This window comes from Eulemur rufifrons, chromosome 17 (assembly GCF_041146395.1).
Source record: "Eulemur rufifrons isolate Redbay chromosome 17, OSU_ERuf_1, whole genome shotgun sequence".
In the NCBI taxonomy this organism is placed as follows: Eukaryota; Metazoa; Chordata; class Mammalia; order Primates; family Lemuridae; genus Eulemur; species Eulemur rufifrons.
In genome coordinates, this window is record NC_090999.1 from 87,909,202 (window position 1) to 87,923,416 (window position 14,215).

The 14,215-nt window shown below is 40.6% G+C and overlaps 1 protein-coding gene across 2 annotated transcripts in view; it reads left to right on the forward strand.

The window, feature by feature from the left end:
* Positions 1 to 238: 238 nt before the first annotated feature.
* Positions 239 to 14,215, forward strand: part of SNX2 (sorting nexin 2) — a 59,754-nt gene continuing 45,777 nt past the window's right edge. For both annotated transcript variants that reach the window (XM_069492795.1, XM_069492796.1), the window contains exon 1: positions 239 to 351. In XM_069492795.1, coding sequence (XP_069348896.1) covers positions 244 to 351 — 108 coding nt within the window. In that variant the 5' untranslated portion in view covers positions 239 to 243. The remainder of the gene's footprint in view (positions 352 to 14,215) is intronic.

The window sequence follows — 14,215 nt, forward strand, 5'->3', positions numbered from 1 at the left end:
GTCCAAGATTCTTCCACACGTCAGGTCAGCCAGTCGGCGGTGAAAAAGAGGCGGGGCCCCAGACAAGAAGGTGAGAGGAGGGGCGATCACGAGGCCGGGGGCGGGGCCGAGCGCGGTGGGCGGGGCCGTGGGAGGCTGGCTGGGGAGGCGGGGCGTCTGCGGGTCCGCGCGCCAGCCCAGCCGTGCGTGCTCACGTGACAGGTCCGCGAGGCCCAGCTCGCGCAGTCGTCAGGGCAAGCGAAGATGGCGGCCGAGAGGGAACCTCCTCCGCTGGGGGACGGGAAACCTACCGACTTTGAGGAGCTGGAGGACGGAGAGGACCTGTTCACCAGCACTGTCTCCACCCTAGAGGTGAGACCGCGTCGCTGTGGGTGCTGCGCTGCGCCGCGCCGCTGCCGCGCCTCTCATCTTGAGGTGCCTTTCCCCTGCCGCGACTCGTCCCTCCCCACCCCCCGGGTTTGCAAGGACCTGCTCTGGGTGACACCTGTCACGCGGGCCCCACCTCGGGTGCCCGTCAGTAGGTTAAGGGTTGGCATGGGCGGCAAGGCCTCCTGAAGAGAGCAGCCTGCGGGCCTGGGGGGGGGGGCCGGCCTAATTCTCCGAGGGACCGGGACCAGACGGAGCATCGCAGCGCCCTTTCCCTGTTTAGCTGGCCTTCCTCGGTTTCTGTTGCACCTCTTCTTCCAGTCTAGGAAAGATCTTGCCCTGGATCCCGGTAAACCTCCACCGCCCTCCCCTGGGGCTTCGTGGCTCCTCTGGAGAGGTACTTGCTTTCCCCTTCCCATGGGAGGGTGTGCTCCTGAACGGGGAGAGCAATGAAGTGAGCGCTGAGTGGCTGAGGTGAGAGTCTGCCAGGAGCCTGTGAATGCACTTTTCCCAGTCATGGCCCTTCGTGGACGCCTAGTTCCCCTTAAGGGAGGTGCTTCTGTTTTGAACCGTTAAGTAGATAAATACATTTGCCTGTTCTTGACTGTCTTTAGTTCCTAGACTTTTTAGGGGTCATAGTGTTTTGAAATACAAAGTTGAAGCAGGGAGTAGTCCAGGAAACTGCGTGTGTGTGTGTGTGTGTGTGTGTGTAAGTTGCCGGAGTAGAAATAGAAGCAGATCTCTCCTTTTTCCTCTTTTCTCGCATGGTCAGCGATCTCTGAAGCTGAGTGTTCCTGTTTTTGTCAAAGGAAACACCCTCTATGAACATAACTTTATTGGGTCCTCCTATATCCAGTTCATGTTTGAATTGCTTTGCATTTGATGAGAGCACACACACTTCATACTCTAATTTTAAGTGTGTTTAGGTATATTGAAAATGTAGCAAATTTCCCAGAGGTTTGTTTACCTCAGGCTGTACTTCCTTATAAAATACTTTTTAATAAGCTTTCTTAGCTTGTTCAACTCTACACCAAATCAATTAGAAATTACTGTAAAATATCCATTGTCTGAAATTCAGTTACCTGAAACTGGGAACTTTGGGAACCATTTTCAGCACACTGACCACATTCTATTAATTGCACGTGCAATGTCCCAGCCAAAACTCACCACCCCTCAGGTTGTAGGCTTCCTGGGGCTAGTGTTTTGATCACCTTTGTGTTTCTCACAAAATCTTTAGCATCTGCGTTTAGTAAATGTTGGATTGTCAAAACCGGCACATCCTCAAAAGTAGTAAAAAATTATTTTTCAGAATATATTTTGGGAGGTTACTGTGCTTTTATTCCTTTATACGTACAGTACCGTAACATGTGTTGAAAGTTAGAGTCCTCAGGATCCTAACACCTGTATTCTCTTTGGGGGTAACAGGTTTTCTGGTAGCAAGAATCAGAACAAACTTGATTGACCCTAGTGTGAACTAGAATACTGTGAACACTAAGCGTTCTGTTCAGTTGAGTTCATCTAGAGTTGAGTAAAAGGAACTATAATGTGTATTTTCAATGTGGATGGAACTTTTTAAAAAAATATGGTGTTTGACCTTTTTATAGTAAAAGTCTGCAAAGTTTGATTATGAATACTTTAAAGTTATCTTAGTTAATGACTGTGAAAGTTATAAATACAGGTTTTTTTTGGTTGTTCTTCTAAACCCGTTATTTCATGTAGTTATTCTGGTTATTAATTTTAAGAAGGTGGTATGGGTGTGAGATTTGTAAATTCAAAATGTTTTTTTTTTCCAAACTGGAGAAGGATATATAGCAGTATTTTCTAGTATACCAAAACTTCTCTAAAAAAATGCTCCTTCAGTTCTCTGCTTTTCCTTTAAACAGTGCTTCTCAAACTTCAGTGTGCGGGAGAATCCACACAGTATTCATCTTTAAAATGGAAATGCCTGTGTGTCACTGGAATCTATGAGCTCATTGTTTTATGTATTAATTTTTCTTGAGATAGGGTCTCCCTTTGTCACCTGGGCTAGAATGCAGTGGCATCATCACAGTTCACTGCAGTCTCAAACTCCTGAGCTCAAATGATCCTCTTGCCTCAGCCTCCTGAGTAGCTGGGACTACAGGCGTGCACCACCATACCCAGCTACTTTTTTTTTTAATTTTTTTGTAGAGACAGGGTCTGCTCTTGCCCACGCTGGTCTTGAACTTCTGGGCTCAAGTAGTCCTTCTCCTCAGCCTCCCAGAGTGCTAGGATTACAGGTATGAACTACTGCGCCCAGCCAATAGTCTGCATTTTTAACAAGCTTTCCTGAGGACAGTGCTTGTGGTCTGTGAACAACACTGAGCTGCAAGCCCTAGGTGATTCTGTTGTAGGTCACCTGTCTTAAATATTTATTACCTAGAAAAATATTTATTACCTAAACCATAAATTGAAAGAAGACATACAAATGAGTGTGTTTTATCAAAAGTAAGCCAGAGTTTGTTTTATTATATTATTCACATAGAAACTTTTTCATTTGAGGGCATTTTATTTGGGGGATCAATTAAAATATATCTAAGTGAAAATCAAATTATAAATATTTCAATGGCATAATTGTTAAGCTTGTAATGCCTAGGCATTAGTATATCTGCATGCTTATGTCTAATTTTTTTTGCTTCTATTATTTTTAATTGTCACATGATGTACATATGAGGTACAGTGTGAAATTTTCATACGTGTTTACAATGTGTAATGATCAAATCAGAGTAATTAGCTTATCCATCACCTCAAACATTTATCATTTCTTTGTGTTGGTAATATTCAAAGTCTGCTCATCTAACTGTTTGAAAATATACAATAAATTGTTGTTAATTATAGTCACCCTAAGGTGTTCTAGAACACTAGAACTTTTTCTTCCTATCTAGCTTTAATTTTGTATCCACTAACCTCTGGCCATCCCCCTACCCTTCACAGCCTCTGGTAATCACTATTCTACTCTCTACTTCTATTAGATCAACTTTTTTAGCTTCTATATATGAGTGAGAACATACAAGATTTGTCTTCATGTGCCTGGCTTATTTCACTTTTTTTTTTTTGAAACAGAGTCTTGCTCTATTGCCTGGGCTAGAGTGGCGTAGCCTCAGCCTAGCTCACAGCAGCCTCAAACTCCTGGGCTCAAGCAATCCTTCTGCCTCAGCCTCCCGAGTAGCTGGGACTACAGGCATGTGCCACTATGCTCGGCTAATTTTTTTTCCATATATTTTTAGTTGTCCCTCTAATTTCTTTCTATTTTAAGTAGAGATGGGGTCTCACTCTTGTTCAGGCTGGTCATGAACTCCTGACCTTGAGCAGTCTTCCGGCTTCAGCCTCCAAGAGTGCTAAAATTACAGGCGTGAGCCACCACGCCCAGCCTGGCTTATTTCTCTTAACATAATGTCCTCCAAGCTCATCCATGTTGCCACTGATGACAGGATTTTGTTCTTTTTTATGGCTGAATAGTATTCCATTGTGTATGTATACCACATTTTCTTTAGCCATTCAACTGTTGAGAGACACTTAGTTAATTCTATATCTTGGCTATTGTGAATATTGCTGCAATAAACATGGAAGTGCAGATATCTCCAGTATCCTGATTTCCTTTGGGTATATACCCACTAGTGGAATTGCTGGATCATATGGTAGTTCTATTTTTAGTTTTTTGAGGAACCTCCATACTGTTTTCCATAATTGCTGTACTAATTCCATTCCCACCAACAGCATGTAAGAGTTCCACTTTTTCCACATCCTTGCTAGCATTTGTTATTTTTTGTCTTTTTTTTTTTTTTTTTTTTTTTTTTTGAGACAGAGTCTCACTCTGTTGCCCAGGCTAGAGTGAGTGCCATGGCGTCAGCCTAGCTCACAGCAACCTCAAACTCCTGGGCTCAAGCAATCCTCCTGTCTCAGCCTCCCGAGTAGCTGGGACTACAGGCATGCACCACCATGCCCGGCTAATTTTTTTCTATATATATTTTTAGCTGTCCATATAATTTCTTTCTATTTTTAGTAGAGATGGGGTCTCGCTCTTGCTCAGGCTGGTCTCGAACTCCTGAGCTCAAACGATCCGCCCACCTCGGCCTCCCAGAGTGCTAGGATTACAGGCATGAGCCACCGCGCCCGGCCTTGTCTTCTTGATAATAGCCATTCTAACTTGGGTGAGATGGTATCCCATTGTGGTTTTGATTTGCATTTCCCTGATGATTAGGATATTGAGCATTTTTCTTCTTGTGTGTATACATTTTTATCCCAACATTAAACACTTTTCCTTTCAAAATTAGTAACAGTCATATAAATCTATATTCAGTAAATAAAACATATTTCAAACCCACAACTGTATGTTTCTGTTGTGACTATGAAACAAGAAAGTGGTCTGGGCTGGGGGCAGGGAAGGGAATGAGAAGGGAGAGAATCTGGCCAAAGCTTGTTCTTTGATGGTACCTGAGAGATAAGGCTTTAAATTATTTGTGAATACTGTTTTTTTTTCCTTAAATGATATGACCCTATACTTAAAGGTGCTTGACTTTTAAGCACCTTTTTCAATGAACTAGTACACAGCACCTTTAAAAAAAAAAAAAAAAGTCAGGAATTTTTATTATAGACCTGGTTATTTTTTAAAAACAGCTTTATTGAGATATAATTCACATGCCACAGGTTGCCCATTTAATGTGTACAATTTAATGGTTTTTAGTATATTCACAGATACACAACCATCACCACAGTTTTAGAACATTTTCATCGCCTCAAAAAGAAATGCTCTATTCTTTAGCAATCACTCCCTGCCCGTTTCCCCATCCCATCTGCCCCCAAATCTGAGCAACTGTTAATCTAATTTCTGTCTCTATAGATTTTCGTATTCTGGACTTTATATGAATGGAATCATGTCATGTGGTTTTTTTGACTGGTTTGTTTCACTTAGCACAGTGGTTTCATAATTGATGAGTTGCTTGCTCTTTTAACAGTCTGAGGTTAAAGACCTGAAGAAGAAAAGTGCAAATAATAAAGGAGAGAAGAGCGAAGAGAATTAATGTAATACTAGATTAAAAGATAGCATTTGTAGACTTAACTGTCTCTTCAGGTGATTCTCAGCGGAAGGAATTACAGTTTTATTTCATTTGGGGATATATTACTGAAGATAAGATCAGGCAGCTAGGAATGCTGGATGGGTTAGAAATGTAGATTTAGGAGTCTGTCATAAACTTATTTAATGATAATGCTTAACCAGGCTCTGTGGAAATCTATCTAGTCCCTACCTTCGTGGAGTGTATGAACCAACAGAAGTCAATATAATAAAACTGTGTGAACAGATCATACCTGCGATACCAGTTGATATATGTGTGATTGAAATATGCACAAGGTGCAGAAATAGTATAGAAGACTGGAGTGATTTAATTGCATAGAGATGATGTTTGCCGAAAGTGGTTGACATTATCAAGTGAGAGTAAGTAGAACAAGACAAGACGCTTTTGATAAAGAGGAACTGAAAACAAGTTCCAACACAAGAAGTGAGTGTATATCATTGTTTTTTTAATTCTGTTTTTTTCTTTCTTTCCTTTTTTTTTTTTTTGAGGCAGGGTCTCGCTCTGTCACCCAGACTGGAGTGCAGTGGTGCTGTCATAGTTCACTACAGCCTCCAGCTCCCCAGCTCAGGCGATCCTCGTGGCTCAGCCTGTGATGTAGCTGGGACTACAGGAGCACACCACCACTCCTGACTAGTTTGTTTGTTTGGTTTTTTTTTTTTTTAATTTTTTGTACAGTCAAGGTCTTGCTATATTGCCCAGGCTGGTCTTGAATTCCTGGGCTCAAGTGATCCTCCTGCCTTGGCCTCCCAAAGTGCTGTGATTACAGGTGTGAGCCAGCCACCATGCCCAGCCTTAATTCTATTTTCTAATCTTTAGGTAGGCCTTGAACTTTAAATGTACTAACTTTTTAAAAATTTCGTTATGAATTACCCATGTTTCAGAGGGAAAAAAAGATTTTGTGAACAGGTATTTAAAGGCAATAAACATGGGAAATTACTAGAAAGATTCATGAAAAAGCATAACTCTAGTTGACGACTTTCCCTTGAAATCATTAAGTTTAAGAATTTTAGAATGAATGATCTTTAGATCCTATAAAAATATGTTATTTTTTGAAGTTACTTGAGACAGGGATTCTCAACTTTTTTTGAAGTTTTTTTTTCTTGAACAAAACTTGTCTTTTTTTTTGTTTTTTTGGAGACAGAATCTTGCTCTGTTGCCTGGGCTAGAGTGCTGTGGCGTCAGCCTAGCTCACAGCAACCTCAGACTCCTGGGCTTAAGGGATCCTCCTACCTCAGCCTCCCGAGTAGCTAGAACTATAGGCGTGTGCCACCATGCCTGGCTAATTTTTTCTCTTTTTAGCAGAGATGGGGTCTTGCTCTTGCTCAGGCTGGTCTTGAACTCCTGAGCTCAAGGGATCCTTCCACCTCGGCCTTCCAGAGTACTAGGATTACAGGCGTGAGCCACCACGCCCAGCCTGTTTTTTTATTATTTTGAGAAAGGTCTTGCTCTATTGCCCAGGCTGGAGTGTGGTGGTGCAATCATAGCTCACTGTAACCTTGAACTCCTGGGCTCAAGCAGTCAATCCTCCTGTTTCTGCTTCCTGAGTAGCTAGGACTCCAGGTGCAAGCCACCATGCCCAGCTTAGTCTTTTATTTTTTTTGTAGAGGTGGAGTTTCACTGTGTTGTCCGGGCTGCTCTTGAACTCCTGACCTGAAGTGATCCTCCCGCCCAGCACTATGATCCCTAGTGCTGGGATTACAGGCATGAGCCACTGCACCCTGCCATCTTTAATGTTAATTTTACAAATATCCACTTTCCTATGAAATTGGACACCTGTGTTTCTTTCCTCTCATAGTTTTTGGTTGATATAAAATTTAGTTTAATTTAGTAAAGTTCGCTACTGTCTCAGTCAAGATACAGAACTTGCTTCCATTACCCCAGCTAATTCTCTCATGTTGCCCTTTGTAGTTAACCTCTCTCATTCCCAGCCTCTGACACCGCTGACCTATTTCTTGCCTATAGTTTTGTCTTTTCCAGAATGTCATATAAATGAAATCATACATTATGAAACTTTGAGTTTGACTTCTTTAACTTAGCATAAAGCATTTGAGATTCTTGAAGGTTGTTTCATGTATCATGAATACATTCCTTTTTATTGCTTAATTTAGTATTCCACTGTGTATATATAACAATTGTTTATCTCTTCATCAGTTGAGGGACATTTCAGTTATTTCCAGTTTTTGGTATTTGTGAATGTAGTAATATAAACGTTTACTTGTAGGCTTTTGCATGAGCACAAGTTTTCAATTTGGGTGATAAATACTTAGAAGTACGGTGGCTGGGTTGTATGGCAAATATAAGCTTCACTTTGTAAGAAACTGCCAAACTATTTTCCAAAGTGGCTGTACCGTCTGGGTGCGGTGGCTCACGCCTGTAATCCTAGCACTCTGGGAGCCCAAGGTGGGTGGATCGCTCAAGGTCAGGAGTTCGAGACCAGCCTGAGCAAGAGCGAGACCCCATCTCTACTAAAAATAGAAAGAAATTATCTGGCCAAATAAAAATATATATACAAAAAATTAGCTGGGCATGGTGGCGCATGCCTGTAGTCCCAGCTACTCGGGAGGCTGAGGCAGTAGGATCACTTAAGCCCAGGACGGCACTCTAGTCCAGGCAACAGAGTGAGACTCTGTCTCAAAAAAAAAAAAAAAAGGTAATATTTAAAATTCATTACGTCCTAATTCCTTTATTACATGTTACTATTATCTCTGCTCTTGAGGTTATTTATGTCTCTTGTGTCTATGTGGTGGAAAGTACATGTCTTCCCAACTCCACAATTCTCCATCTTCCACATGGAAGATGTGATTATATGAAAGAAATCAGCAAAAGCTAAAAATCTGGGTCTCTTTCCCACAGATCTGGTTGTTGAACATTTACCAGCTCACCACGGATTTTTAGCCATTCTAACAGGTGTATATTGTTATCTCATTGTGGTTCTAATATATATATATATTCCCTGATGATTAATGATACTGAATATGTTTTCATGTACATATTCACCCTCTGAATATTATCTTTTTTGGTGAGGTGTCATTTCACATCTTTTGCCCATTTAAAAAATTGACTTTCGAGAATTCTTCATGAATTCTGAATATTTTTTCTCAGTGTGTGACTTGTCCTTTTGTTCTGTCTTTCACAGAGCAGAAGTTTATAATTTTGGTAAAGTTATCCTTTTTTTTTTTTTTTTAAAGGGATAGTCTCTCTATGTCACTCAGGCCAGAGTGCAGTAGTATAATCATAGCTCACTGCAGCCTCAAACTCCTAGGCTAAAGTAATCCTTCTGCCTCAGCCTCTGGAATAGCTGAAACTACAGGTGCCTGTCACCACACCTGGCTATTTTTTTCCATTTTTTTGCAGAGATGGAGTCTCATTCCTCCTCGGGTTAGTCTCTAACTCCTGGCCTTAAGTGATGCTCCTGCCTTGGCCTTCCAAGATGCTAGGATTACAGGTCTGAGCCACTACACCCCGACCTCTTCCTTTCTTTCCTTTTTTCCTTTCTTCCTTTTTCTTTCTTCTTCTTCTTGTTTTGTTTTTTGAGACAGAGTCTTGCTTTTTTGCCCAGGCTAGAGTGCAGTGGCCCAATCATAGCTCACTGCAGCCTTACACTTCGGGGCTCAAACTATCCTCTTGCTTCTCTTTCCAATTTTTATGCATTTTTTCATTTGCTTTAATGCACTAGCCAGGACCAGTAGTATAATATTGAATAGATATGGTGATAGTGAATTTCCTTTCCTTTTTCATGATCATAGGAGAAAAATATTTTCTCTTTTTTTAATTTTTTTTCTAAATTAAAAAATTTAATCTTTATCTCTTTTCTTATTTTTTTCTTTTTTTTACAACCCAATTCCACAAATGATATCTTTTGTATATGATGTTACATATAAGGTTTTTCTTGCTGGATAAACTTCATCAGATTAAAGAAGTTCTCTTCTAGTTTTCTGAGAGCTTTTATCCATGAATTGGTATTAATTTTGATAGGTGCTTTTTCTGCATCTATATGATCATATAGTTTTCTTCTTTAGTTTATTGATAAGGTAGATTATATTGATTGATTTTACAAATGTTGAATCAACCATGCATTCCTGGGATAAACCCCACACAGTTATAATGTATTTATCCTTTTTATATATATTGCTGGACTTAATTTGGTAGCATTTTGTTTAGGCTGTTGTGTCTGTGTTCATGACAGACGTGTGTGTAGTTTTCTTTTTCTTGTAATGTCTTTGTCTGGTTTTGGTAACAGAAATGCTGGCTTCATTAAATGATTTGGGGAGTGTTTCTGCCCCTTCCACATTCTTGAAGAGGTTGTATGGAATTAGTCTTATGTCTTCCTGAAATGTTGATGGGGTTTACTAGTGAAGTCATCTGAACTGTAGTTTTGTTTTTTGAAAGACTTTTAACTATAAAGTCAATTATTTATGTATTTACTTATTTATTTATTTAAATTTAGTTGTTTTTTTGTTTGTTTTATTTTGTTTTATTTTTTGAGATAGTCTCACTCTTGCCTGGGTGAATGCCGTGGCATCAGCCTAGCTCACAGCAACCTCAGCCTCCTGAGTAGCTGTGACTACAGGCAAATGCCACCATGACTGGCTGATTTTTTTCTGTTTGTAGTAGAGATGGGGTCTCGCTCTTGCTCAGGCTGGTCTTGAACTCCTGAGCTCAAGCTATCCTCCCACCTCGGCCTCCCAGAGTGCTAGGATTACAGGCGTGACAATTTTTTAAATAGGTACAGGATTATTTCTTCTTAATGAACTTTGGTAGCATGTATCTTTTAAGGTATTTGTCCATTCAGTCTCAGTTACGAAATTAACGGGCATAAGATTTTTCATAATACTCATTTATCATCCTATTTTATGTTTGTGGAATCTGTGGTGATACTCTTCCTTTTTCATTCCTGATATTGGTAATTTAGGTCTTTTGTTTGTTTGTTTATATATTAATCTGGCTAGAGGTGTATTTTGTTAGGATCTTTTCAAAGAATCAATTTTTGCTTTCATTGATTTTTTTTTTTTCCTGTTTTTTCTGTTTTGAATTTCATTGATTTCTACTCTATTTCCTTTCTTTTGCTTGCTTTGTGTTTAATTTGCTCTTTAGTTTCTTATAGTATAAGCCTGGATCATTGATTTGGGACTTTCTTTCCATAGTATTATTTTTTTTTTTTGAGACAGAGTCTCGCTCTGTTGCCTGGACCAGCGTGCCATGGCGTCAGCCCAGCTCACAGCAACCTCAAACTCCTGGCCTTAAGTAATCCTCCTGCCTCAGCCTCTGGAGTAGCTGGGACTACAGGCATGCACCACCATGCCCGGCTAATATTTTCTATATATATTTTTAGTTGTCTGGCTAATTTCTTCCTATTTTTAGTAGAGATGGGGTCTTGCTCTTGCTCAGGCTGGTCTCGAACTCCTGTCCTCAAGTGATCCTCCCGCCTCAGCCTCCCAGAGTGTTAGGATTACAGGCGTGAGCCACCGCACCGGACCTACCCATCATTTCTTGAAATATGTTTTCATTTTTTCCGCACTGCTCTCTTTCTGCCTCTGTTTCTAGGACTCCAATGAGATGAATGTTAAACTTTTTTATATTGTTTTATAGGTCCCTGAGGTTTTATTTTTTTTCCAATTTTTTTCATTGTTATTCAGATTGAATACTTTCTGTTGATCTACAAGTTTACTGACTTGTCTCAAGAACTGCAGAGGGTTGAAATTTTACCCTTTTTGTACACTAACAAATTAACTTGTTTTATGGTTGCTAGAAGACATGATAAAGGACTGTATTCCTCAGAGCACAGCGAGCAGCATGAGTATCATGTTTGTGCCAGTTTCCCTTGCCCCTCATATCCCAGAGGGTTGAGGTGAATGGGCCCAGGTGGATGTTGCACCTGTGTTTGATTTGTGTCACAGCTGAGGAACCCAAGCCTAGGGAACCGAAGTCATTTATAGTAGATATTGTCTCCCTATTCTTTGCACTGGCGGGGAGACATTATCTTTATTATACTGCACAGTAAACAAACCTAGTCTTTGCTTGAAAAAGAGACACTTACCTCTCTCTCCCAAGGTTGTTCACCATAGTAATCATTCATGAAGATAGTCTAGAATAAGAGAGTAAATGTCTCTGCTTGCAATATGTACTAAAACATGAGAAACCCGTGGAAAATTTATATACCTTTTGAGTCTCTTCTATGTTAACGTGCAGCCTAGGTAATAAGCCCATGATTTTTGTAGATTCATTTATAGGATTAAGAAATCCTCTTCTCTGTTTGTCTCTTCTCCAGGATTCCCCACTTCCCACCTTCCAGGGGAGGTGGATTCTTCACCTCCCAGGGACCTCTCTTTCCAGTTCCTCTGGCTAGAAACATAAGCTTCTCTCAGAGTTGTAGCTGCCTGTACCATCACGTGATTTTGCCAGCTTGAGCCAGTCTTGCAGAAAAGCAGTAAAAGAAAGAAAAGAAAATACTAATGAGGATTTCTACCCCTTTCTCTTCAGACTACTGGTCTCCCTTTCCTCGTTCAATTGCCTAGAGAATTAGATTTTCTCTTGTTTTTTTTTTTTTCTTTAGTATTTAATTACCGAAACAAAAAATATCTAAAAACCACAGCTTCTGGAAGAACCACTTGTTACTGCCCACTTGTACCTCTCTTCAGGCTTGACCTTGGCCTCCCATTGTGCCTTGTGTTTAAGAGCAGGATCTCTGAAGACATCCTTGTTGATGACAGTTTTGTCCAAGGGGATATCTACAGAGTACCTTGTGGGCATGAGGTGATTGTAGTTATAAACTTTCCCAAAAGACTTGAACTTTGACCACTTGGTGATCATCTTCTTGCCCCTGGCAGCTGTCACTTTGTGGGGGTAGTGATCAATCCAGCTACCAGAGTATGGCTGTAGGGGTGGTCTGAGGTGCCATCATCAGTGTTCTTCACAATGACAGTTTTGCATCCAGAGTAGCATCCAGCTAGGATCAGCATCATTTTCCTGGGTTTCGTAAATTTGCCTATTTCAACAGCAACCAGCTGGGCCTACAGCAGAAAAGAAGAAAGGACACTTCCCTTTCTTGGGGTTTTTGATGTCAGCATTTTCATCACTGCCTCTGTCATGCAGTGAAGCCACTGGATCTGGCTTCCGGGCAGGGCCAGGAAAGAAAGAAAAGGGGAAAGGATTTTCCACCCATATTTTCTAGGTTACAGAGGCCCCAAAGTTATGGCCAGAAAGACAAGAGTTTTTTTGGAGTTATTGCTGCCCACATCTGTAGTTGTACGTAGTCCTGCAGTTGGCACCATCCTTAGGAAAAGCTGAAACAGAAAACAAAACAAACAAACAAAAATGGCAAAACAGATCCTTGTAAGGATCATTTTTCACATTTTGGCTCCCTCTCCAATCTGCCTGCTGTTATTTACTTTTATGTTGTTGCTTTTTGTATTCTATCCAGCCAGAGTTTTTAGTGTCTGTTAGTGAAAGAGAGAGAGTGAGAGCAAGAGAGAGAGAAACTGTAGTGGGCCTTTTTGATTTTGGTTGGAATCCAAAGCACAACTTTTTAATTGAAAACCTTAAAATATTTCATTAAGAAAAAAACCTCTTGCACACTACTGTGTGTGCAAGGTGTGGGGGAATAAAAGAATATTCATTTATTAAGAATACCAATGTCTTCTCAGTTGCATACTTTTTTTTAAGACAAGTTTTTTTTTTTTTTGTTTTGATTTGTTTTTTTAGAGACACAGTTTTGCTCTCCTGCTTTGGGTAGTGTGCAGTGGCGTCATCGTAGCCCAACTTCTGGGCTCAAGCGATCTCCTGCCTCAGCCTCCTGAGTAGCTGGGACTACAGGTGCACGCCATGACACCTGGCTAATTTTTCTATTTTTAGTAGAGACGGGGTCTTCCTCTTGCTCAGCCTGGTCTTAAACTCCTGAGCTCAAGCAATCCTCCCACCTTGGCATCACAGAGTGCTAGGATTACAGGCATGAGCTATGTGCCTGGCCTTCAGTTGCGTATCTTGGACAATTGTGCTTGTGATGACACAACCTGTACTCCAGGCACAGAAGCTATCATTGTTCCTTTCCACCATACCTTTCTCCTTTGCTGGTCACTCTCCACACTTCTTTCCATCCCTTGGAAGACAGCTCTTCTTGTACTCACAAGGAACCTGGAAAACATGGAAAGGCAGGGACAGAGATAAGTAGGTCCTTACAGCCTTTAGTGAATGACTGCTGAGCAGTAAGGCACAGCACTCCAAGCTGTTGATAGATGGACACCCAAAGGAAGTGTATTCCTCGTAGCCTCTCTGTAGTGGTATGAGTGCTATCCCAGCAGCCTCTACCGAAGTTGCCCGCTACCCATGTCATTCCCATTCTACACTCTACTCTTGAGCTCTGATCTGTGAGGCAAAAGGGTTTTGTTATATAAACATGTTAGTTTTTCTTTCTCTAATTCTGGTGTCAGAACACTATGATATTAGCATAATATGAACATTCAGTTATAATAATACATTATAGATTGCAGATAGTTTACTTGTATAATAGCTGGGTTCTGTATCGCAGTCTTTACTTCAACAGTCATATCTATTTTAAAGAATTTAAGAGGGAAAAATAGTCTCTTTTAGTTATTCAGATATTACTATTTTTGTTGCTTTTCTTTCATTCAAGCTTCCCTCTTATTTCTCTTCAACATAAATAATTTCCTTTAGCATTTCTTTTAGAGTTGATCTGTTGGTGATGAGTGCTCTTACTTGTATTTCCATCTGAAAACTTTATCTCACCTTCATTCCTGAAG